The sequence below is a fragment of the Lithobates pipiens genome, unplaced genomic scaffold (genome assembly GCF_037356315.1).
Source record: "Lithobates pipiens isolate NorthernLeopardFrog02 unplaced genomic scaffold, aLitPip1_a1.2 Scaffold_3, whole genome shotgun sequence".
Classification (NCBI taxonomy): domain Eukaryota; kingdom Metazoa; phylum Chordata; class Amphibia; order Anura; family Ranidae; genus Lithobates; species Lithobates pipiens.
The window spans coordinates 234500955-234526830 of NW_027507790.1; the positions used below are offsets into that span (position 1 = coordinate 234500955).

Consider the following 25876-nt stretch of genomic DNA (forward strand, 5'->3'; position numbering starts at 1 on the left):
CAAAAGCTCTTCCAAAACCGTCTTTGGAGCAGTTTTTGAGCTGCGTGTCATTTTAAAAAGTGCACTGAAAATGCTCCGTGTTTTATGGGTAGTTTAGAAGCGCCTCAGTATGAAAGGGGCCTAATTGATGACATGCATAAAGACCCCCATAAATATAGTTGTGTTATAATAATTTTGCAATCAAACGGAAGTGTTTAGCCTGCATGGACAAAGAAGTTACAGTTTGAAGGCCTCTGCATAGCAATTTAAGCATGTACTAAAAGCAGTTACTATGTGATGTACAAGCAAAATAAAGTTTACCAATACTCTCTTTACATTCCATGACTGGGCCAAATCCTCTTTAATTGGTGTGTTCTTGCACTCCCCTTCCCAGACACCACAGCTTACCTTGGGAGGGTATTATAATTCAGGATTTCAGACGACGAGAGCTTGAGAGCAGGTCATGGGAGAAACAGAGGACGGTTTGGGTGATATTTAGAGATATATTTGGTGATGTAGCTCAGGGCAGAGTTGAGAATGGCTTTGTATGTCAGGGTTTTTGAATTTCATTTGCTGGGCAATCTGAAGCCAGTGGAGGGGTAGCAGACAATGAGCGGTTGGTAAGGTAGAGGAATCTAGCAGCAGCATTCATGATGGACTGAAGAGGAGATCAGAACCCAGTGGGCAGCATTGGTTTTGACCAAGTGCTGATTGACCAGCTATGGACTTCTCAATCAGCAATGACAATGCGGATAGCCACACCCCCTACAATATCTTATTCTACATAAAAGTGGCAACTCTGCTCTGAATCCAGATGCAGTTCAGCATTGTTGCCACCCTATCACAGGAAGCTGTATTTTGGTGGACTTTTTTTTTTTTTTTGCGGGATTCAATGAAGAATTGTTGAACTTTGCAGGGGGACTATGTGAAAATTGTAAGTGCAGTAGTGCATAGCAGGTATATAAAAGAATCGCTCCCTTGTAAAATAATTATTTTGTTGCTTTGCAGCCTGAAACGAGACACAGATTGTTTTATCCAGCTGTATTTGCCCAGTGCAACTTATAACATCCAAGTGAGAGGTCTAACTCAAACCATGTCAGGAAAAAATATATAAAAAACCAAATCACTGAAGTGAAAAAAGATCACCCACCCCCTCATAAAAATGACTTGTAAACTCAATCGGTTGTAGCTAATCATTGTCTCAATGGCACTCAAAGCCATTTCATTTTCAACTGTGATCACCTGTGGTCATTTAGCTCATCACAAAAAGCCTTCCTGGAAATATTCTGTCCCTGATAGTGCAACTGAAGCAAACGATCAACTATGGGTGACAAGGCAGTGTCAGAAGATCTCTGGGATACAGACACAAGTCGGGATGGATACAAAAAGAAAATTCAAAGACCTTTTATGAATACCTAGAAGCAAAGTGAAGTCTATTATGTGGAAGGTATTTGGTAGAACACAGACCCTCCCTGGATCAAGACATTGCTCTTAACTGGATGATAGCGCCAAGAAGGAAACTGGTCAGAGGCGCTACCAAGAGGCCTACAGCAACTTTGTCATGAATTCCAGCTTCAAAGAGTGGTTACTGTGTGCCTGTGATTCTCAATAATTGTGACTTGTATGGGAGGGTTGCAAGAAAGAAGCCGCTCCTCAAGAAAGGCCACATGCAGTCATGACTGAGCTTTGCCAAAACACACCTTGAAGATTCTGAAGCCTCATGGAAAAAGTTGTTCTGGTCAGATGAGACTAAAATTGAATTATTTGGCCTCAACACCAAACAGTATGTCTGGCGAAATACAATACAGCTCACCATTCAAATGACACCATTCCTACAATAAAGCATGGAGGTGGGTAATATCCTGTTATGGGGATATTTCTTTGCTGCAGGGACTGGAGCACTCGTCAAGACAGAAGGTAAATGTCTTCTTCTGCCAGAAAGTTGTCAATGGGAAGAAGGTTTACCTTCCAACATGACAATGACCCAAAGCACACAGCAAAAATTACCACAGTGGTTGAAGGAGAAAAGGATCAATGGCCTAGTCAGAGCCCAGACTTAAACTCCATTGAAAATTTGTGGAATAACTTGAAGACTGCATTCCCCAAATGCTCACCATCAAATTTAAAATGAACGTGGGCAGATATTGCAAAGTCTACATGTGCAAAGGTAATAGAGACATATCCCAACAGATTAAACTCTTGCATTAAAGCAAAAGACTGACATGGGGGAATCCTTTTTCCAACTCTGATGCTGGGGTTTTTTTTTTCCCTGACATGATGTTTATATTTTTCACTTGGTTGTTTACACTGAGTAAATGCAGCTGGATAAAACAAACTGCATTTTCATTTCAGGCTGCAAAGCAACAAAATGTGATTTCTTTAAAGGGGTTGATTATTTTTCCATATATAGTTTTATTTTTATTTTTTATATTTTATTTTCTTGAGGCCCACACCTTAGGCACAGATCACAAGTGTTTCTTGCAGCTAGTTGAAAATCTTTTATTTTCTTAATTGAGAGATGCACCTTGACTAGTAAGGTAGCTCACAGTGCATGGTCAGCATAAATTCAATGCCTGCCCTAACTTGAATTTTTTTTTTTTTTTCCTCCACCTGTTTTACTCTTAGCCAGCAACCAGCATCAGGAGTAGCCTATTCACATCCAACCACTGTGGGTAGCTATACTGTTCATCAGGCTCCAGTGGCGGCTCACACTGTGACAGCAGCCTATGCTCCAGCAGCAGCCACAGTTGCCGTAGCTCGGCCCGCTCCCGTTGCCGTGGCAGCTGCTGCATCTGCAGCGGCTTATGGGGGCTATCCAACAGGTCATACAGCGACAGATTACGGCTACACTCAACGGCAGCAGGAAGCTCCTCCGCCACCACCTCCAGTCACAACACAGAATTACCAGGTAACTTGTGCAAGATTTATTTATTTTTTTAACAGGGAAAAACTTTCAACCATTTTTTGTGGACAGGTTTTTAGAAATATTGTGGACAGGTTTTTAGAAATATTGTGGACAGGTTTTTAGAAATATATTTTTCTGGAAAACAGTGTAAGTTGTAATTGTTAATGTAACATTTGTAATCTAGGTGTGGCCCCTTGAAGATTTTATGTGTTAAATGTGGCTTCCTGTTTCATTTTCAGTTGAATTGAATTCCTTGCAACATATGTTCTTTGTTGAACTGAGGGGTTTGTTTTTTAGCTCTGTACAATGGGGGAAAAAAAATAGCATTCAGTCTAGCTAGTCAGAAAATTAAACTATTTCTACATTAAAAAATGAAGGCTTTGCATACCTTTTTTTAATAGCTATATGTAAAGCCACACTGCAACACCAAGGTCCACCTGCAAAAGAGGATTGGGGATTTTCCTTTAAGTATACCAATACAATTTTGTTAATGCATAAAGTATTTAAAATATATTGGGTCCGGTTTTATACCGATAAGAGAATAGTGTTTTTGTTTCTACCAATGTTGTATCTCTGAGAGTTGGTAACCTTGCTAAATTCTTTCACCAGGACTCGTACTCTTACGTCCGGTCCACAGCTCCTGCTGTAACATATGACACCAAGGCTTACTACCAGCAGCCAACAGCAACTGCAGCAGCTGTAGCAGCTGCTCAGCCTCAGCAATCTGTGGCGGAATCCTACTACCAAACAGGTAGGTGTCTTATAATTATTGATGTTTCAGCATTTAAAGCTCAATACATTAAATACATTGTGGAAATCCTGCCATTTTCTCAGGCAATATTTGTTCCAGATTATAAAAATATCCTGACATAGCATTACCAGTTGTGGTTACTAAATGGGCTGTGGCAGCACAGTGCTGACGCCAAACAGTACCTGTCCATACCTTTACCTTTCCCACTATGATGGAAATCTAGCCCTCTTCTCATTCCTTCCTTTTGGCATTTAGGGCCAGCCTAGGAAGGTCTAAGGCGCTGAAATAAGCATGTGACAGACTTCAAGGATCTCCCAGATCTTGTTTGTTCACCTAAAGATACATGTGGGTACTGCTAGTGCCTCCGTTCTAACTAGCCTGTTAACAGTCCTCTTTTTTTATTTTTTTATTTTTTTATTTTTATTTTTTTATAGCCTTACTTTTAGACCCCTTTTACACTGAGGCACTGCAGCGCTAAAAATCGCGCCTGTAAAGAGCCGCTCCTGTCTCTCCAGTGTGAAGGCCTGAGTGCTTTCACACTGGAGCAGCACGCTGGTAGGATGCTAAAAAAAAAGTCCTGCAAGCAGCATTGTTGCTCCTGCCCATTGAACTGAATGGGCACCGCTGCCGAACCGCCGCCTTTTTTGAAAACCCCCACAAAAACGGTAATGTGCCACTAAAAATAGTGTCTCTTTACCGCTGACGGCCCAGTGAGGGGGGCTTAACCACTTGAAGACCGCCTACCACATATTTACTGCGTCAGGTTGTCTCTATTGCACAAAATCACATACTCCTACATGATTTTGTGCAAAAATATTGGAATTTTTTATTTTTTTTATTTTTTTTTACCAAAAACTTGTAGCAGAATACATATTGGCCTAAATTGATGAAGAAATGATTGCAAAAAATGGCCTGGTCATTAAGGGGTAAAACCTTTCTGGGCTGAAGTGGTTAAACAGACTGGCTACCAAAATGTATACTATAGATTGTCTTGATTCTCTTTGTTGATGGTATTTGCTGAACTCATGTTTACCACCTGCGATACCAGTGCAGCTCCTGAAGATTTTACCCCCTTCATGACCAGGCCATTTTTTGTTTTTTTTAGCACTGCACTACTTTAGCTGTACCCAAAAGAAATTTGTGTGTGTGTTGTGTTTTTTTTTTTTTTTATTTCTCCCACACAAATCCAAGCTTTCTTTTGGTGGTTTGATCACCACTGTTTGGGTTTTTTTTTTTTTTCGCAATCTAAATGAAAAAAGACAATTTTGAAAATAAATATTAATAGAAATGTTTAACCTAGCCAATAAAAAGTCAAATTTCTTACATTTTGGCCAGAATGTATTCTGCTACATGTCTTTGGTACAAAAACGTAATAACAATGGGGTGTGTGTGTGTGTGTGTGTGTGTGTGTGTGTGTGTGTGTGTGTGTGTGTGTACAGTAAGGGGGGGAAATAAGTATTTTTGATCCTCTGCTGATTTTGTACATTTGCCCCCTGACAAAATGATCAGTCTATAATTTTAATAGGTTTATTTTAACAGTGAGACAGAATAACAATAAAAATCCAGAAAATGCATTTCATCCTTCATACCACGATCGGAGATGCAGTGTGTCAGACTGAGACACAGCATTAGTGATCGCCGCATTCTACATAATTTCATGTAGTCATATGACATTTTAGGCAGTTTGGCGTACTTATAAAGCAGTGAATGATCAGTCTGATTCATTCACCCTTTTGGACTCACTCCTTGTTTTTAAGAACGCAGGTTTTTGGGGTTTGAGTCAGTTGTATACTTGGATATGTCGTTTTTTTCAATAAGGAATGCAGTTGATAAGCTATTGATTTCCTATGAAGGATGTGCCATGTTGAGTCGCACACCACCTTGCCTCATTCAGCACCTTTTTATAGTGTGTGTTGTTTTTTGTGGGGGGGGTTCAATTTAATGTGGTCTGATCCTAGCAGAGAACTCAGTGGGTCACAGCAAAATACACCTTTTGCCTGCTTTTATGAATGGATGTAAAATACTGGCTCATTGAGTAATACTGCTGTATGCAGTGGAGTTTAGATATTGTTATCTGCTCTCTGCTATAAAATGTTTATTTTAATGTTTAAACTGTATAAACCGTCAAGACTGCTCTTATATATTTTGTTTTTAGGCCATGCCATGTTCTCCAGAAGGAGCTACTAATACTAAGTATAGTAATTTTAGTTATAGAGTTATAAAACATTTCCCAAAACTATGCAACTAAATCACATTGTTTTCTGCAATACATCTTTTCTTCCTCTTGTGTACCAGCTCCTTTCGCATTGTCTCTTCCAGTTGCCCCCAAGGCTGGCTACAGCCAGGGTGCTGCTCAGTACACACAAGCTCAACAGACTCGACAAGTGACAGCCATCAAGCCTGCCAACCCAAATCCAGCAACAACTACCTTCTCCATATATCCCGTGTCCTCCACTGTGCAACCTGTTGGTGCCACTGCGGTTCCCTCGTACACACAGGGCGCCACCTACAGCACAACTGCTGTTACTTACTCTGGTAATTACTGTTTTTTTTTTTTTTTTTTTTCTACATAATTTCAAAGTTTGAAAAAATTATAAAGTATTTATACAAATAAAGGCATTTGCTGATTTGTAAAAGTTGGGATAGAATTGGGAGCTACTGTTACGGTCTTATTGTTGGAGATGCATGATCTGAGATGGTCTTCCTTATTTCTTCACTAGTAAACCCCAATTTAGGATGGGAACCCTGGAGCATGTAACTTTTTTAAAATCAAGTCTGCTATGACAATTCCCATATTTTTTAACACAAGTTCCTTTTTAATATAGTTACTGCACAGTATGTTCTTCTGAGTGCTATCTTTTTATTTGCACTTGATCAGCAATGTTTACTTTTTTCTGATTGCAATAAGCCTACCAGCACAAGTTCCTTTTGTTGTATTTATTCTACTGGTCAGAGTAAAGGAAACTTTCAGGCAACATGTCGAACCAATTGATTAAATGTTTTTTTTATCTAGTTAATGCTGCAACTAGTTGGAAAGTCCATTCTGTCTGTCCAGTTGACTTTTGTTGAAGCTCCTATTTGCTTAAAATTCTGTAACTTTTTTTATAAGGTAGTATAACTTATCAAATTTAGCCCTCCATGACCGGTTGGAATCAGGCTAGTGCTTATGAGCAACTTCAGTATTGATTTATACAGTTGTCTGTATGTGAGAGATTGTAAGGGGTCAGGGGATGCACATCTCCAACATTTCAAACCAGGAAAAACAGAATTTTTCCGGAATAGCCAGGACAAATGCAGTGACTTAGTGCAACACCACAATACCCAGTAGATAAAGTACTATAGCAGTCTTTTACCTGTGTGTATTCCTAGAGCTTGCCCTTTGCCCTTCCTTTATCAAAGGTTGTACCAGGTAAAGTCTTCTGAGTGCTGTCAATCCTGTGCTCTGGAAAAGTCAAATATCAAGGTTGGGTATCTTTAGAGCAAAAAACCCCAACTCTTCCCATCATTTTCTTTATACAGTGTAATTATACTGACTCCTGGATAAAAAAAAAAGAAAAACGTGGCAAGAGGCTGCAATCCTACTTGGATGTTCTTTTGACGCCCGGCTACTTTTTATGAGACTGTAAGAGCTCTTTAACATGGGTGGGGCGGTCCGCTTTGCTCAGCGGGCGGATCGACCGGTCTGTCTCTGCTTACCGTGTTGAGATGGACCTGTCAGTCCCGCTTTCCTCTATGGGGAGATTGGATGAAAACGGACCGCCTGTCTGTTTTCATCCGATCCTCCAGACAGATGGAAACCATCTAGATTTCACAGATTTGATAGCGGTGGATGTCCACTCCATAGAAGTGAATGGAGTGTCCGATCAGGTCTGCCTGAAAAACGGACAGGCAGACCTGATCAGAAAGCCCATGTAAAAGGGGCTGAGGTCAAATTGAGTTTTCTTTAGCATAATTAATACAGTACATGCATTGCATTTGCATGTATCTATCTAATCTGGACTGCACTAAGACCCCTTTCATACGGGCGATCCGATCAGCTCCACCCATCATTTTTTCAGGTGGACCTGATTGTACCCTTTAGACTCTTCTATGGCTCAGCGGATGTCCGCAGACACCAGCCACCATCCAATCTGATCCTGTCCACCAAAAACAGACGGAGTGGACAGGACTCCAGAGCAGACAGGACTTGTCGTCCACCTGCTCAGTGGGGATCATCGGAAAGATCTCCCACTGAGCCAGGCGGATTCCCCTTTACGGAGTCGCCAGTGTGAAAGAGGCCCAAGCACACAGATTAAAAAACCCTATGTAAATAGGTGACCTCTAATAAAGACTATCCAATGTGTAATCTCTGATTATGGTACAATTCTTCGTTTCCCTCATGCTGGGTACTACACAGCACTTTTCTGGAGCTGTAACAGTTCCCATTCGTGTAGTAAAGGATCCTACGTTTTACCCTCCCCTTGTCATTTCACAGAAGGCATTTTGTGAAAAGAATACAGCTCTCTTGTGAATGGAGGAGGGGGCACGTTAATAACTGGATCTTCTACTGTAGGAGAGGTGGGACTCTATTGTGGAAGAAGAGCGATGTGTGTAGTATCCAGCATAAATAAGATTTGTACAGTAATCAAGTCCACATTAGAAATGCCTTGTAATGGTCCCAAAAAAAGTTCCTGGAGTTTATTTTACGCTTGTCTTATGTTTGAATGGGGTGTCGTATTAATATTAGGGTGCATGCTTACCATTATTTTATTTTTTCTTCAGGTGCAACATACTCGGGTTATGAAGCAGCAGTGTACTCGGCTGCCTCCTCCTATTATCAACAACAGCAGCAGCAACAGCAAAAACAGGCAGCAGCTGCTGCAGCAGTGGCTGCCTCTGCCGCCTGGACTGGGTCCAACTTTACTAAGAAAACTACTTTTCAGAATAAGCAACTGAAGCCTAAACAGCCTCCCAAACCACCTCAGATCCACTACTGTGATGTCTGCAAGATTAGCTGTGCTGGACCTCAGGTACACTTCTTGATTGTCTCTGGCTGATAATGCATATCATTAACTGGTGTTGTCTGTCATTTAAGCTCTGTATCTTAGGTCTGTGGCTTGTGAAGGTATCTCTTCCCTGTGGCCGCTGATCTTTTGTAATGCACATTTTCACTAGGGCAGTCTTTCTAGACAGTACTTCTAGCTGTCATGAATGGAATAAATTTTTCTGAATGCTGTCCTGCAGCTCCCATTCTAAACAATGACACCCATTTCTAGTTTGTCTACAATGAATTGCCATGTCATTTTAAGGCAAATCTTTTTCCCCTTTGTTCTTTTTTTATTTTTTTATTTTTTTTTATTTAGATTTGGGTAGATTGGAGAGGGATTATAATGCTTGGGTGTCCCCCTGTAAGGAGACTCGCCCTCTATTTGTCCTGTTTACTATTATTGTTGAAAGGTAAACAGAAGGAAAATCCCCAAATTTGTGTTGTCCCCAGAAAAGTAAGAGGGGAAAATCTTCCAATGTGGACTGTATTTCCGGCGACCTTATAAACCCTCCCTTGCTCTATCCAAAATGAAAAAAACAAGCTTTGCCTGTAGTTCTACTTTAAGATCACTGCAGTTATTTGAAGTGCATCCTTAGAGTGGCAAATGGTGCTGTGCTACCATACATGTCAAAATAAAAATATTACCATATCGAATGCCATATCAAAAATACAAAAACGTGAAGTAAAAACTGTGGCAATAATATATAATCAAGTTAACTTTTTTTTTTTTTTTTTTCTTAATGCATTGCATCATTTTTAATTGTATGGTAGCACAGCACCATTCACCATTCTAGGTTTGTCTATACCTGTGGGGACACATAGACCCCTTTCACACTGGGGCACTTTGCAGGTGCTGCAGCTCTAAAAATAGCACCTGCAAAGCTCCCTGAAACAGTCGCTTCTTTGTCTCCAATGTGAAAGCCCCGAGGGCTTTCACACTGGAGCAGTGCGCTAGCAGGATGGTAAAAGTCCAGCTAGCTGCATCTTTGGAGTAGTGTATTCACTGCTCCTGCCCATTGAAATCAATGGGGCAGCGCAGCTATACCGCCGGCAAAGCGCCTCTGCAGAGGTTTTTAACCCTTTCTCAGTAAAACCACCCCGCTAACTGCCAAATAGCACCACAAATCCGACGGTAAAGCACCACTAAAAATAGCGGCGCTTTACTGCCGACACACCTCCCGCCCCAGTGTGAGAGGGGCCATAGGGTGTTGACAGCAACCATTTGTTTGAAAATCACTTCTGCACTACTTTATGAAATCTTGTAAATTAACAGTTTTTTTTATCTGAATTGGGTCCCAAGACCTTGAGGTTCAGTCAATCAGTTTGCACCAACTTTAAGGGCCACTGACTTTAAAGTGTTTCTAAACCCACAACAGTAAAATCGGTCTGTATAAGCAGTAAAGCATGCTTGTTATACTCCCTGTGTTACCCAGGGGGGTTAATCATCTGCTTTGTGTAAAAAGGCTGTTTGTTCCTGTATTCTCTGATCCTCCCCTTTTACTGTCCCCAATCCATCTGCTGATTGTACAGAGCCTTGGGGTCACTCTGCACATGGTGTGTATTGCTATATGAAAACTCCTACAAGCTTTAACCAGACACTGATAGTCACAAGATGGCTTTATACTGCTGATGAGAAAAGGTATTTAGCAGTTTATATTTATTAAAATAATTGCATTTCCATGTTCTGTGTACTGTGGAAGACCAGATATAGTGAATGCAGGCTTCTGGGTTTAGTAACATTTTAAGGCCCAATTCAGACTTTACGTTGAAGCAGTACACATCAATGCCTCTGTTTTTAACTGCAGTGTTTTGAAGTATTTATTGTAGATAGCATTTCAATGAACTGTACATACGATTTGTTGTGGTGGGCAGTGTTCCCATAAAAGGGTCATGTGTACCTCTTTTGGTCTGTTGAGGCGCGCTTGGCAGCTCATTTGTAATGAATCGGCTGCCTCAATGATAGGAGCACTAAGTTGTGACTCTGTGCAAGTTAACAGACTGCTGTATCTGAATGGGTCATCAAAGATTGTTAGATTTTTATGTTCATAATGCAGGTAGTCAATTCTTATCTTTGTGTGTGTCACAACAGACGTACAAGGAGCATTTAGAAGGCCAAAAGCACAAGAAGAAAGAAGCCGCCTTAAAAGCCTCCCAAAACACAACCAGCAGCAGTACAGCAGTCCGTGGGACCCAGAACCAGCTCCGCTGTGAGCTCTGTGATGTGTCTTGCACAGGGGCAGATGCTTATGCTGCCCACATCAGGGGTGCTAAACACCAAAAGGTATGTTTTAATTGTATAAACCTAATAAACAGTCTGTGTAATTTATCAGAATGCCTCAGGGAGGGAAGGACCTCATTGGTCAGTCTGGTAGGAATACATGGTTTGCAAGACTTTAAAATGTCAAAAGTTAATTGGCTTATTTTTTGCGTTCTCTCGTTCCTCCTTTCCCACCTCATTACCCTGCTAATGTTTTAAAATCTTTGTTTTCATTACATATCTAAGTCCTATATGCAATACAGACAGATCTTGGCTGGTAGGAGGGGCTAGTGGGTGCTGTACACTTCTTTCTGAAAAGATCACAGCACCCTTCAGTGCACCTCTCAAGAACCCTGATCCAAGCATGTCTTGATGGTTAGGGCCTAGATCCTCCATGATGGAAATAATTGCAATCCAATGAATGAAAGACAAGGATGAGTTGGGTTCTTCATGACTTGCTATAGCTTCTAATTCTTGTTGAGAAAACTTGGTGTGCAGTGGAATCAGAGTAAGCATTTTCAGTACAGGACAGGAGCCAGTACAACTCTGCAAGACTGATGAGAAGGCTGGAGTTCAGTTTTTTTTTTTTGTAAACAAAAATACTGAGTTGATGTTGTAAATTAACCACTTAACCAGATTTACTGCTACAGGGTGGCTGCGCAGAATCGTGCATCTATACATGATTCCACACTTCCAGGTAGGGGGGCGTGCCGCTTCTGCTATGATCTGGAAATTACACAGAACGGAGCTCTGCCTATGTAAACAAGGCGGAGCTCCATTCTGATGGGGGGAAAACAGGGAATATAATCCATTTCCCTAGTGTATTAAGGGGTTAAATTATGTGTTGCATTTAACCATAGGTTCATTCATATATTTACCCTTTCAGATATGTGGTCAGTAAATGCAAGGATTAAAACACAGCAACGCACAAAGAATGTAATAAAGATTTACTTTAGGTTTGATTACAGATGATACGGATGCAGGATAAATACAGCATATTCAATCCAGGGGAGTCATTGGCTCATTTTTTAAATGAGCTACCTGGAGATGATAGGCCACAACAATTCAAGCTTCCGCCTCCAGACTGGTCTCCCAGTCATATTTATATGGTAGTGAAGACAATAGCTACAACTGATGAAAAGAAAAGGTCAAAGGTTCCCAACTTCCCATCGCATAATGAAGCAGAAGCCTCATGCATTAAACATGTTGTATATAGATATAAGTAATCACTCTTAACTATTTTTGTAATTCAATAACTAAAGTTATATATGAATATAGACCCATACTACACCTAGGTTGCGTCCACATGCCGTGGACGCATTTAACCCTTTGATCGCCCCCTGACATTAACCCCTTCTCAGCCAGTGTCATTCATACCGTGATAGTGCATATTTTTAGCACTGATCCCCAAAAAAGTGTCAGATTGTCTGCCGTGATATTGCAGTCCTGCTGCCGCCTTTTCTAGTAAAAAAAAAAAAAAATTCCAGTAGATATCTCTGTGCAGATGCTATAAATTTTGCACAAATCAATCAATGTATGCTTATTGATATTTTTGAAAAAAAATAAAAAAATTTAGCTGAATACTCAATGGCCAAAATTTATGAAAAAAATTGATTTTTTTTTTCAATGTTGTTAGATATTTTTTAACCGAATTTTTTTTTTTTTTTCTTTCAAAATTGACACTTTTTTAAATTTTTTGCACAAAAAAAAAAAAAAAATACCGCCAAAAGAAATATCTATTTGTGGGGGAAAAAAAATGAATGGCACCTGAACATGCTGATGTATTGACATTTTAACAGTGCATTTTGAAATCACGGGTAGAATCACAGCGAATTCCACCTGCGATTCAAAACGCTGGTGTGAACGGAGTCTGAATGTTTGGATAGTAGGGGTGGTACCTACCAGCTGACTTTGACGAGACGCTATTATACCCTTGACTTCCATGTTGTCACGTGCCTCTGGAAGTTCCCATTGGGACACTTTGTTTGCCTCTCATCCCCCTGAGGCTTCCCTGTCCTCCCTGATATTTTCCCGCCCTGTTCTTTGTTTCTATTCCTTTCCCCTTTCCCATGGTTGTGCACATTGTAACATTGAGATTTTTGGCTTTTGTCTTGCAAACGTCCTTTTACAGAAAAAATAAATAAAAAAATTCTTAGAACATTCTGAGCATTTTGTGCCTCCTTTTATTATTTTTTTGCAAACTAGATCACTAGCTCTGCATGCCGTTGCAGAAGCAAGGGGAACACGTTTGCTATATGAATTTATGTAGAAAAAGAAAGTTGCATTAGAGTCCAGTTTCTCTTGCTACCATTTTTCTACAAAACAGTCACTGGCATTCCTAAAAAGTCCAGACCATAAAGGGAATCTGTATCCACATCATGCAAAGGAAAATATTTAGCAATGCTAACGAGCACTGAAAATGCAAGCCCTCATTTATCTCATTGAGTTTTGTGGAGAAATTTTAATTTTGAGGGTCTGTTCATACCAGTTGTACTCCAATTGTCAAAACTGCTGTGAAGGTTTTTGCTGAAAAGAACTGCATGCAGTACGCCCCCCTTATACTTGAGCCTGCTCTCGATCCAGCACTGTGCACATGGGCAGTGGCTCTCCGGCTCTCAGGAGAAGGAGCAGGGGGCGGGGCTGAGCCCCCCCTGTCCTTGTCGGTAAAGCCTGTCCAAATGCTGCCATAGATAGTTGCTTTCTGTGTGTATGTGTAGGGGAGATTTGGGAGAGTCAGGAGTGCTGGCGGGAGACTAGAGAAGGGGAGGATTAGGGCTGCTCTGCAAAACCATTACACAGAGCAGGTAAGTATGACATGTTCGGTTTTTTAATTAAAAAAACTCTGACTTCCACTTTTAAGTGATGTTTAAGTAATTTAAAATTTAGGTTCAAAATTTTGCTTCTACAGGAGAGCAAATGTCACAGGGGAGGCAGTTCTTTCAGGTCACATGACCAAGCTGATGAACAGAGGTATTTACGCAGACCTTTTACAAACAGTAAGCATTTCGGGGATGAAGAGGGGGAAGCAACAATTCAACCTAAATTGTATTAGCCTTTACTTTTTCAATGAACGTTCCCTGTGTGATGCTTCAATAAAGTTCATACAAAAAAAGTAAACGGTGTAATGAGGACAAGGAATAGGACCCGAGCGCTGTTTGCAGCACATTGGCACTGCTGTCATTAAACCACACACACCAGCGTTTGCATTCACAGCACAGTTGGGGCCCCGTTCACACTTGTGCGACTTGAGACTGCAAAGTTGCATGAGTCGTACCCCATGATTTCCAATGAGTACCATTCATATGTGTGACTTCAATTAGTTCCTGCACTACTTCAATGCGACTTGAGGTCCATAGACCTCAAGATTACACAGGCATTGCTTCAAGTCATGTCAATCGCATCAGTCACACAACTTTCAGGTCGCACAAGTGTGAAATGGGCCTTATGGGAATCTTCTTTTCCTACGTCTGTTTGTTTATTGCAGGTGTTTATATAGTGCTGACAGTTTATGCAGCACTTTACTGAGCTGTTTTGGACCTGCTGATGGGCATGCCAAGAGAGCGGGCCCTGACGTCATTGCAGGAAGTGAGGTTGCCGATGAGCATCTGGCTTTCTATAGCAATGATACACAGACCCAGCGACAATGTTGCTTCCCCTTTTCCCCAGCTTTATGCAGTGATAAGTATTGAGTAGTGTCTGGAGGGGGCATGGCTTTCCATAGACAACGGAAGATACAAGCAAGTTGCACTCTAGGAAAGCATACTAGTATTGGCAGCATGACACTGGATGTAAACTGACCGCTAGCATGGATCAGCAGCTATGTTAGCATGGTCAGGGTACTGTCAGGAGGAGGTGCACAGGCAGGATCAACCAGGTGTTGTACAACACAGGCTGGGCTTGATAAAATGGCAATATTCACAAACGTATTATATTGCTTTAAAGTGGCAGTAGCATTTTTTTTCTTTACATTTTTGTATTACAAATGCTAAAGACCCATATACACTATTGGATTTTCTGCAGACTTTTGTCTTCAGATTTACCAAAACCATGTAGTGCAAGGGCCTGCCTGATTGCATACAAATTGAAACTCTTAAAGTTTGACCTCATATGGGTTTGGTAAATCTGAAGACTAAAATCTGCAGAAAATCTAATAGTGTGTATGGGGCCTCGGTGTGAGTGGTGGAGCAAACACTGCATCTTTTTGTATAGCTGATTTGCAGTGGTTTGACATTTTTTACCGTGACGTACAGAATTTATATTTAAGCCTTTTACCGTGATCCATGGATAAGCCAGGATGGCTGGTTAACGGCATGTAGGCACTAGTTTTCCGTATTTGGAAAACCAGCACTGTATCTACCTCAGTGCTCGACAAAACCCGGTCGCCAGGTCGCATTGGCGACTAGAATCAGCGGCCTTGCGCCTGGGGCAGCATAGCTGGGGGGTATCCCGTCTCCGTGGACCCCCCCCCCCCCGCGCGATCGCGTCGGGCCGCGCCGCAGGCGGCCGGTAATTGAGCCCCCCGGCTTTGAGGCCTTCTGTGATCCTATGGTTCCTTCTGGAATCTGGCACCCTCTTGTGGTGGCCGTTGGAATTACAACCAACAATGCTAATGGGATTGCCTGCCAGTCTTTCTCCATCCCTTTACTTAGAACCCCTAAACAAAACAAACAAAAAAAAAATATATTATATATATATATATATATATATATATATATATATATATATATATATATATATATATATATATATTTTTTTTTTATTATTATTTATTCTAACACCCTAGAGAGTAAAATGGTGGTCGTTGCAATACTGTCTGTCACACCGTATTTGCACAGCGGACTTACAAGCGCACTTTTTTTGGGGAAAATTTTTTTATTTAATAAAAAAAAAAGACAACAGTAAAGTTAGCCCAATTTTTTTTTTTTATATTGTGAAAGATAATGTTACGCCGAGTAAATCGATACCCAACATGTCACGCTTCAAAATTGCGCCCGCTCATGGAATGGCGACAAACTTTTACCCTTTAAAATCTCCATAGGCGACGTTTAAAAAAATTCTATAGGTTGCACGTTTTGAGTTACAGAGGAGGTCTGGGGCTAGAATTATTGCTCTTACTCTACCGATCGCAGCGATACCTCACATGTGTGGTTTGAACACCGCTTTCATATATGCGTTCGCTTCTGCACGCAAGCTTGGCGAGACAGGGCGCATTTAAAACATTTTTTTTTCTTATTTTAACTTTTATTTTTATTTTTTTCACTGTTCTTTTAAAAAAAAAAAAAATGTGTGTCACTTTTATTCCTATTACAAGGAATGTAAAAATCCCTTGTAATAGAAAAAAGCATGACAGGTCCTCTTTTATATATGAGATCTGGGGTCAGAGAGACCTCACATCTCATATTTACACTAAAATGCAATTTAAAAATGTCCCTCTAAGAGCTATGGGCAATGACTTGGAGACAGGTGGGGGGCTGGGGGCTATCTTCCCCTCACTCGTCTCCATGTCAGGCAAGGGACAGGTCCAGATTGCCGTCACGGACCCGGCTCCTAACTTTTTTTAGCTGGCTCCTTGATTCCAAGCAAATTTGTCAACCCCTGATCTACCTACTATCTGCATTCTTCACAACTACAGAGCATATGTGGTTATCCTTTGGTAACTGTTATGGAACTGTTTGCACATAATTATGGGACTGGATTCTAATTTTGCTTTACAGTCTGTAATGAAAGCGTATCATGCTCCGATTACTGCAGTCGATGCTCACAATTGTGTGCACAACATTGTTACCTTTTTTATGGGTGATGGGTACATCTCAGATGGAGTACACAATGTTTTTGATGTAAAATATAACTTTTATTTCCTTCATCAGGTTGTGAAGTTGCACACCAAACTTGGCAAACCCATTCCGTCAACAGAACCAAATGTCGTGAACCAGTCTGTCACCTCTGCAGCTGCCTCCAAGTCAGCTGTCTCGTCAAACAGTACATCCAGCTCTAATGGCAGCTCCTCTGTCACTACACCTGCTTCAAAACTGTCCACGTCTACATCCGGCTCATCTGTTGGCACTTTGGGCGCAAGCAAAATGTCTGCCATCTCATCTAACAACATTGTTAAGAAAATAACCACGCCAAAAATAACTTTTGTGGGCAAGTACATTTCTGTTTAATGTGAATGTTGTGTAATAAGTGCTGTGGATGGCTCAACAACCTTTGTCAACTTTTTTCAAACCTGAGGAACCCTTAAAATTTTAGTTTTCTAAAAAAAAAAAAAATAAAACAGATCTACAGTGTATGGTTCATTAGCATAATCGGTGAGATATGGAAGGTAAAAGCTTCAATAAAATTTTCACTAAAACTGTTGGTGCTCAGTGGAAAATGCTTACGCTCTCCTATTTTACATTTCCAAATTCATAATTTCTGCGACACCTAACTCTTTTTTTTTTTACTTCCACTCCTTTTACCCTCCTTGTGAACCCTGCCATGTTGTCAGACTGAATTTGTCCCCAGCAGTGGGGAGAACTATCAACACAGTCCCTCCTGTCCTTCCAGTTCTCCACTGGTTGCTGCGTTTTTTTGTTTTTGTTTTTTGTTTCCTATGGTGCTTGTAGCTCGGGATTACTCCCTTTCACAGGAGGAACTGTCAGCACAACTTTTCCTACTCCGTCCTGTCCCATCTCTTCTTTGTCTCTAGTGTTATCCACAGTGCATCCTTTATTTTTGTCCATTTCAAACATTACTCCATGTGCATTTCTTGCATGTTAACCACCCCATTTAAAATGGATAAAGCTGCCATAACACTTGATGCAGACAAACGCTTTGACTTGCTGGCATGCTGAGGGTGTACATAGCATTCACTGTGGATGCCACTTGAATAAATATCCCCTGAACACTTTACTGCATTCTTCCAGCGCTTGTGACCAAAGCTGTTGTGGACAACTCCTGGAAATTGTTTACGGCCGTGGGGTTTTACCTTGATGGCCAATCACAGAAGTCAAACACACAATGCATAAGACACTGTGTGCTATATGCCCTCAATATTATAAGGCAGTCTAAACAGAGATCTGATAGGTAGCATGGACTTTGTATGGGATATGTAGAAATAACAAAATCGCTGATATAAAAGCAAGATTTTTTGTTTAACATTAAAATCAATTATAAAAATGTCTACCTTGAAGTTCGCTTGGATGTAATGTATCCATATGTAAACGTGACTCATTTCAAACGATCTTCCTCGGTACATTTGAAAAGAATCAATGCGATGGAACCCATTTGCTATTTGGCGTTAGAGTACAGTATCAGCTGGAATAAACAGCAAGTGAGGTATCTTCATCCCCTCTGGAGCAGCATGGACACCAAACATGTAAAAGGTCGACATTTTCAAAATTCTGCTTTGTTTAAACTTGGTAAGTATAATACCACAAGTCTCAAACACAAAGGCCAAAAAAAGGGCAGAAATTGGCAGCGTGTAGGTAAATGTTCATCACAAATAGAAAGGGGAAAACTATGAGGGAATTATGGATATCCCTGGTCGGCAATGGCAGGTCTCTTAATCATTCATCAATCAAGGTACAAGTTTGTACACCATATTGCCACAGCATAATTGTCTAGGTCCAGCAGCATCAGGACACTGTATTTCAGCCATGCGTTTGTTAAACTTGCTATTTGAACAATGCAGTTTTGACAATGGCGGCCTTCTACATGTTTGGTGTCCATGTTGCTCCAGAGGGGCTGAAGATGCCTCGCTTGATTATGTATTCCAGCCAATAAACTCCAAATAGCAGCTGGGCTCCATTGTATCGATTCTTTTCACATTTACTCCTGAGGAAGGTCATTCCTATTGCATAGAGTTTACGTGTGGCGCTTTCTTTTAAATCATTACATCTGTATAAGCTTTTAAAACCCTCCTAAAGGGCAGCCAAACGATTAGCAATGGGTTTATTTAAACCTTTTTACTTTTGAAGTGTATAACCCTTGAGAAGCATTGAGGTTGGATTCACATCTATGCAGTTTTAGTGCTTTTTGCATTTTGCAGATTTGCACTACAGAACATGTTCCATAGGAAACAATGCTAAATGGACTGTAGTGCAAATATGCAAAAACCACGAAAACTGCATAGGTGTGAATCCAGCCTTAAAGTTGGAGGAAATTCTGCACAGCAACATACCTGTTAAGTGTTGCTTCCCCACTCTTCTGTTTGCAGACCTCTTCTAGTAAATTCAGTTTTTCTCTGGTCATATGACTGCAACTCCCTGGCTGCTCTATATGTTTCTGCTGGTCGACAGCTCAGTTGAATCCCATAGCAGTGGCGTCACTTGCCATTGTCCAAAGCTTCTGCAGGGTTTTGTTTGCCAACAGTTCAAACCAACCAGCTGCTACAACATCAGAGAGAAGAGTTCAAGCTTTGCAGACTTCGTGATTTACTTCAATGCCTTTTAGATGGTGATTTTAGTAGAAACTGTCCGAGGAGTATAAAAGCAACATTTACAGGCTGTTTTCTGTTATCTTTCCTTCTTTAGTAAATTGAATGTCATTACAATAGCGGTTATTAGCGACAGCGGTACTGGTGTGAAAACGGTCTGCTATATCAGCCTAGAGTTTTTAGTTTTACTTATCTACACTAACCTGCATGCTTTTTAGCAGACGTGAATCACTACTACATGTACATATAGTCCATCATTCACTGTTCAACTATAAACTGATGAGCTGTGAAGGTTTTTTAGAGGGTAGCCTGTGGTCAATTTTGGCTACAGTAGCTTTCAAGGTCTTATTTTACTCTTTCCTTTGTAGGTGGCAATAAATTGCAGTCCACTGGGAATAAGATTGAAGACAGCAAAATGGGTGACGGTGTTAAGGTTACTCCTAGTTCCAGTGTTCAGTCACCAGAATCCAAGATGGATGCGATGTCCGAAGCTGCTCAGACCCTCGCCGCTCTTCAGAGTGATGTCCAGCCTGTGGGTCATGATTATGTTGAAGAGGTGTGTTGAAAATTGGACCCAAATACAAATTGAAGATATGACTGCCCTAAGGCTTAAAGGGTTGATTCATTTTTAGGCAGTTTTTTTGAGCTTTAAAAACACCATATTGTACTACTAATTTCTCACTCTGCTCGCTTCCTACGTATCTGCGTATGATAAATGACAGCTCTCAACCCCCCTGTTCGCTGCTTGGCAATTTAGCATAATGCATTCAGACTTCTTAAAGTGGCTTTTTATCCATAACTTTAAAAAAAAAACTTGTTTAGCAAGGAATATACATTCCACATTAATAATTATGCTACCAACATTGGTGTGTCCTGTAAATTGCCTCCAGCATTGCTCCTGTTTCTTCTTGCTGGAGGCTGCCATTTTGAAGCTTGGTGTGCCAGCAGTTATTTCATAAAACACAACTTAAACCCATCAATGTAATGGTTTAAAAATCCTGCTACATTCCTGCAATGCTTGCATTGCAAACTTTTTTTTTTTTTTTTTTTTTTTTTACATTTGCTTGTGTCCTCAAACCATCAAATGACTGGTGTTATAACTGACCACATGTGCAGCACAAATGCGCAGTTGCAGATCAAACAGAAGCAGCTTCCTTGACTGTAAAGGATAGGAGGGTTTCATTTCGCTTTAAGGCTGTCATCAGATCAGACGCCTCAAATTTAGCAGTGCCTAAAAATAGCGAGCAACTGAGCATGTGCAGAGATGGGTGAGACAATATATTACTGGATTTTAAATGGTGTAGTCACTTATTTTTAATGTTTTACATGGCTATACCTGCAAAAGGGGGCAGCGTGAAGTAATCTATCAGGACTTAATTTTGTGACGAATGTTCCCATTTCAGAATTATTATTTTTTTTTCAAGAAAGCATGTGTATATTTAGAATTCATTCTTTGATCTTTGGGTAATAATGATGCTGCGCTGTGGGCTCTTGATAATTGCTGAGAATAAATGCTTTCAGTATTTGTATTTAACTATGTAAGTAAGATTTAAACTTTTTGGGTAGATTTCCACAAAAAACATTTAATTTTAATTATCCATCCACTGGCAAGTGAGTAGTAGTCTACAGGCAATTTGCATATAACCAGACTGATCATTACACCCTTGTTTTAGTTGCATGGTAGGTAAGGTTTGATAGACTGTAGTCCATCCAGTTCAACCTGTGTTGGTGTATGTGTGTCGATTAATTGTTTCCCATATCCCTGTATGTTGTGTTCACGAAGATGCATGTCCTAGAGTCTTTTAAAAATATCATTACTCCCTGAGGACACCACCAATTGTGGAAGTGTGTTCCACCTCCTTATCGCCCTGACAGCTTTAGGTTAAACCTCTTCTCCAATCTCCATTATGTGGCCCCGTTTCCTCTTACACTCGCTGAGACTGAATTGTTTTTTCCTATCCTGGTATCACCACTAAAGTATTTGTAACAATGAAAGTCGTGTCACATATTGTAATATATATTGCGCAAAACTGTCCAAAACAAAGTATTTTTACCTTCAATTGTTCCCTTCAGGTACGAAATGATGAAGGAAAAGTTATCAGATTCCACTGTAAGCTGTGCGAATGCAGCTTCAATGATCCAAATGCTAAAGAAATGCACCTTAAAGGGAGGAGGCATCGGCTGCAGTATAAGGTGAGTGCTAGACTAGTAATGTCTTCCTTTAGGCCTTGTTCACGCCATGGGCATTGATGTGAGTTATTTTGCACCGGTCTCTGCAAGGACACAAGAAAATCCATTGTTCTCTATGTTCCTTGTCACCCCACAACACTGGTATCACATGCAGAATTTTTTCTATGTGGGGAAAAACTTGTATGCCGTTTTCTGCAGCGAAAAAAAAAAAAAACCTCATTCAACGTTGTGGTGTGAAAAGGGGACACAGAACAATTGAGAACAATTGTTTCCTTTGTGCCCTTGCAGAGAATTTGTTACATATTTCTGCACAGAAAAAAAAGCTTACGTGACAGCAGTGTTCTGATGTGAACACAGCACATAGATAACACCTGGATTTCTTTGCGTCCTTGCAGAAACCTACATAATAAATATGCACATCTCTGAACAAGCCTATGCAAGTCAAATGTGCATCTTTTTTTTCCATCAGTTTTTATGCTTTTACAGTGGAACTCCACCCAAAAGGGTAAGTTCTGCTTTAAGTCCTCCTACCCTGCCATGTAAATTTTTAATGGGGGGGGCGCGCGAGAGCAGGTAACCACCCCTCCCCGCAGTCTTCTGGGTCATGTCACAGGTCCCAGAAGACTGCAGGATCATTCACAAAGTGCAGGGTGGCTCTCATGCATGCTCACTGAAGCCACATAGCCAGCTGCCTAGAGTTGGAATGCTGGCAATGGGGACCCAAAGGCTAGTGATGAACTAGCCCTAGATGAGGACTTCCTGGACCAGTCGGTGTCTTTTTTTTTTTTTATTAAAAGTTGTTAGCTATAGGATTTGTAGCTGCTGACTCTTATTTTTTTTTATTTTTTTTGAGTGGACATCCTCTTTAAGTTCTTATTCCAGCTACTGATTAAATTGTCCGAATTGCCAAAATTGAAGCATGACATATCATTACTGAATTGCTTTCTCTCTTTTTCGTCTACAAACAGAAAAAGGTAAACCCAGATTTACAGGTGGAAGTGAAGCCAAGCATTCGAGCCAGGAAGATCCAAGAGGAGAAGATGCGGAAACAGATGCAGAAAGAAGAATACTGGCGAAGGCGAGAAGAGGAGGAGCGGTGGAGGATGGAGATGAGGTGCGTGCATTGCTTTGATGAAGGGTTTACCATCAAATAGTGTGCTCTAAATTGATTTATTACTTTTTTTTTTCTGTCCTATAGCTGCACTCATAGTCAGGATCTTGGTGTTTTACTTTGCTTGAGTTTAAAAATGGTCTTGTACAATACAAGAAATATCCCATACAAGTTTGTTTCAAGCCTCTCAATAGGGTACTAGCGAATAATACCCATCCAAATAGGCTTTGTTTAAGCAGATGATGGCACCCGTGGCATTTGTTTTGGTGTGGATTGCAGGCAGCCTATAAATATGGCTACTTGTACACTATGGATGCAGATGCAAAAACAAGCGCAAAAAACAGGTGCCATCTGAATGGGGCCTAACCATTTTTAGTTACAGATGGTAACTTGGGCAGCTCTCTGTTAATCCCAGGTGAGCAGGAGGATGACACGTCCTGTCTCTGCACAGCCCGCTCTCTATGGAGCGTTTGGAGGGAAATGGACTGCATGTCCGTATCATCCGATTGTCATCTGACCCGCTGAACAGATGGTGAACGGTATCTCCATACCTCTGTTTTCTGCTGATTTTTGTCGGAACGGATGCCGGGCGGATGTCGGTGAACATGCACCTCCCCCATAGAGGACAATGGGTGGCCCGATCGTGTCCGCCTGAAAAACAGACAGGACAGACCTGATTGGTCTGACCGCGTGAAAGGAGCCTAAAAGCTGCCTGCACACAGTGCATGGATTTCACTGCAGAGTCTACTCTATCATTGCAGGACATGTGCATAACTTTTACACATAGGTGTGATCACTGACCTATAATGGATGCATTAGCTGTCATACTGGGATGACTGTTGCCCCTCTCAAAATTGGGTAGCACCCTATGGTAAACTAGATCATTTTATGACTGCAGAATGGTAGAGCTCCACTACAACACCACTTGGTGGGCCTCCAAGGTAAAACGAATTGCCATGTATCGCTGGAAGGGGTACCTGTGAGGGCATGATTATGGGAGTTTCCCTTATTTGTTCATACAGATACAGGCCTTAGACTGGTCACCTTGATCTTGACTTCACTCCCAAGCTTTCAAGTATTTTCTGACTTCACTGGCTGCAAGCTAGTTCTGGGTCAGTGACTTGTTGGGTATTGAAGGCTGAACCTTGATTTGAGCAGTGGCAACTTCAACATTTCTCAATCTGTGGATTGAAAATTTTAAGTTGCAGGTTCCAACATTTTAAAATGCTCATACACACTGCATATTTATTATGCCTAAAATTTCCTTTTCGTTTTACCAAAATGTCTTGGTTTGCCTATTTATGACCAGTCAAGCAGCCCCTCCACACTGCATAATTGGTAGATCTAAAGGAGATTGGTTACACAATTTGTGTTGCCTGCTAGATTGCACAGTCAAACTGCTTCTAGTTTTTTAGCTTTTGGAAGGCAAAGTTCTTATAGCTGCTTACTGCAACAATATTTAACTCCTGATAGGTTGGGTTGCCAAGTACATTTACTTTATCAAACTGTTCTTAAAGTCCCTTTTTTTTTTTTTTTTTTTTTTATAAAATTTGCATAAGCGGTTTTATTGATGCCAGAGATGTTCAAATTCTGTTTGTAGGCGCTACGAAGAAGACATGTACTGGAGGAGAATGGAGGAGGAGCAGCATCATTGGGATGACCGACGGAGAGGACCAGATGGAGGCTATCACCATGGTCCTCCAGGACCTCCTGGATTATTGGGAGTAAGACCAGGGATGCCACCGCAACCACAAGGACCAGCTGTAAGTACAGGAAGAGCAGTACTGCTCATCTCTGTTGAAGCCGCTGGTTTTTTAGAACGCCACAGTGCAATTGTCACACTCAGCTCAGTCCTGTTAAAGATCAGTTACTGCATCTATTATTCTTGGCTGTTGCATGAGTTTGACAGCAATTGTTAAGATTAAAATGTGGAGCTGTTTCCTCTAACAGCCGACTCTATTTTTAGTTTTTAGAAATGTAAAAATGCCTATTAAAGGAGAAGTATCATTTGGCTGTGCTTCTCCTGTGGATCACAGGAGAGCAGTTCATTCTGCACTCCCGTGACCCGTTTTCAGCAGGCAGAAGCGGTAGAGCGACAGATTAGTGGTCTTTGCTCGGTTCTTAGACTTAGAGCAGGCGGGCGACAGATGTAGCATCGGACCAATGCTGCATCCACCTAGTTAAGTGATTTTGAAAAAAAAAAAAAACAGAAAAACTTCTTTTAACAGATCGCAAATCTTTTTTCGTGGCCTTTTTAAAAAAAATCTGTAACCTTTTTGTTATGAAGCATAGTACAGCTTTGTACTTACTAAAACGCCCATTTCCTGAGGAAAACATGGAAGCTTGTATTGCTGACTTTCTAATTCTGAAAATGCTAGTTGCCTGGCTGACATGCCAATACTCTTGATGTAATATTTTGAGATTCTGACCAGAACAAGAATGCACATATGGATTTTAGGTAGCTCCTCAAATTTATTGAAGCACTTGGGTCAACATAACAGCCAAACCACTAGTGTTTTCTGATGCAAACTATTTTTATTTCATATTAACCTATTTTGTGTCTTGCAGCCTCTACGGCGACCAGATTCCTCCGATGACCGATATGTTATGACCAAACATGCCACCATCTACCCAACAGAGGAGGAACTGCAGGCTGTGCAGAAAATAGTGTCTCTGACTGAACGAGCACTAAAACTAGTGTCTGACTCCATGGCTGAACAAGACAAGAGTAAGGGGAAGGAGACTGAAGAGAAGAAGGATCTTGGCAAGGAGAGGTATGAGCAGCTCATAGGATGCCATTTCAGAGTGTTTATATCTGCCTATAGATGTGTGCATGGACACAATAAGAAAGAATGGTGTGCAGCTAGCATAAAGCTCTCACCTCTCCCTCCTTTCCCATTTGGGCTTTCTAAAATATTGCTGTGTTGCATTTTAAACAGTACCACACGGTTAACTCAACTCAAGAACAAAAACTATTGCAGCTTGCTGGTCCTTTTTAGATGTGGTGGCTGCACTAGTTTTTCCATTTATTTTTTGGCTAAGAAGATTTTTTACAAGTATGGTAAAGACCTGTTGACCCTGGCTGAAATCTAAGGCCGTTATAACTTCCTGTGCGCTGAGCCGAATTCTCAAACAATATCATCAGCTTTCTCAGCTAGTTTCTGTAAACAACGTAATGCCTTGCTTTAGTGTAATGGAGGAGAGGTTCTTGCAATCCAATTCTGGAGAGCCGCCTAGGGTG

At 40.9% G+C, this 25876-nt stretch overlaps 1 protein-coding gene and 1 non-coding gene across 5 annotated transcripts in view; both read left to right on the forward strand.

Annotated features, from left to right (window-relative positions):
- ZFR (zinc finger RNA binding protein) overlaps nt 1-25876 on the forward strand; it is an 85781-nt gene that overhangs the window by 40831 nt on the left and 19074 nt on the right. For 3 of the 4 annotated variants that reach the window (XM_077462899.1, XM_077462902.1, XM_077462901.1), the window contains 11 exons: nt 2605-2887; nt 3494-3635; nt 5931-6170; nt 8397-8644; nt 10751-10942; nt 16786-17062; nt 19703-19890; nt 21408-21527; nt 22493-22638; nt 24236-24398; nt 25204-25409. In XM_077462899.1, the coding sequence (XP_077319025.1) occupies nt 2605-2887; nt 3494-3635; nt 5931-6170; nt 8397-8644; nt 10751-10942; nt 16786-17062; nt 19703-19890; nt 21408-21527; nt 22493-22638; nt 24236-24398; nt 25204-25409 (2205 nt within the window). The remainder of the gene's footprint in view (nt 1-2604; nt 2888-3493; nt 3636-5930; nt 6171-8396; nt 8645-10750; nt 10943-16785; nt 17063-19702; nt 19891-21407; nt 21528-22492; nt 22639-24235; nt 24399-25203; nt 25410-25876) is intronic. The other variant, XM_077462900.1, reaches the window with a different exon arrangement.
- Nucleotides 13113-13246, forward strand: LOC143941510 (small nucleolar RNA SNORA66). The gene has a single exon (XR_013264200.1). It is a non-coding gene; the product is annotated as a small nucleolar RNA SNORA66 (small nucleolar RNA).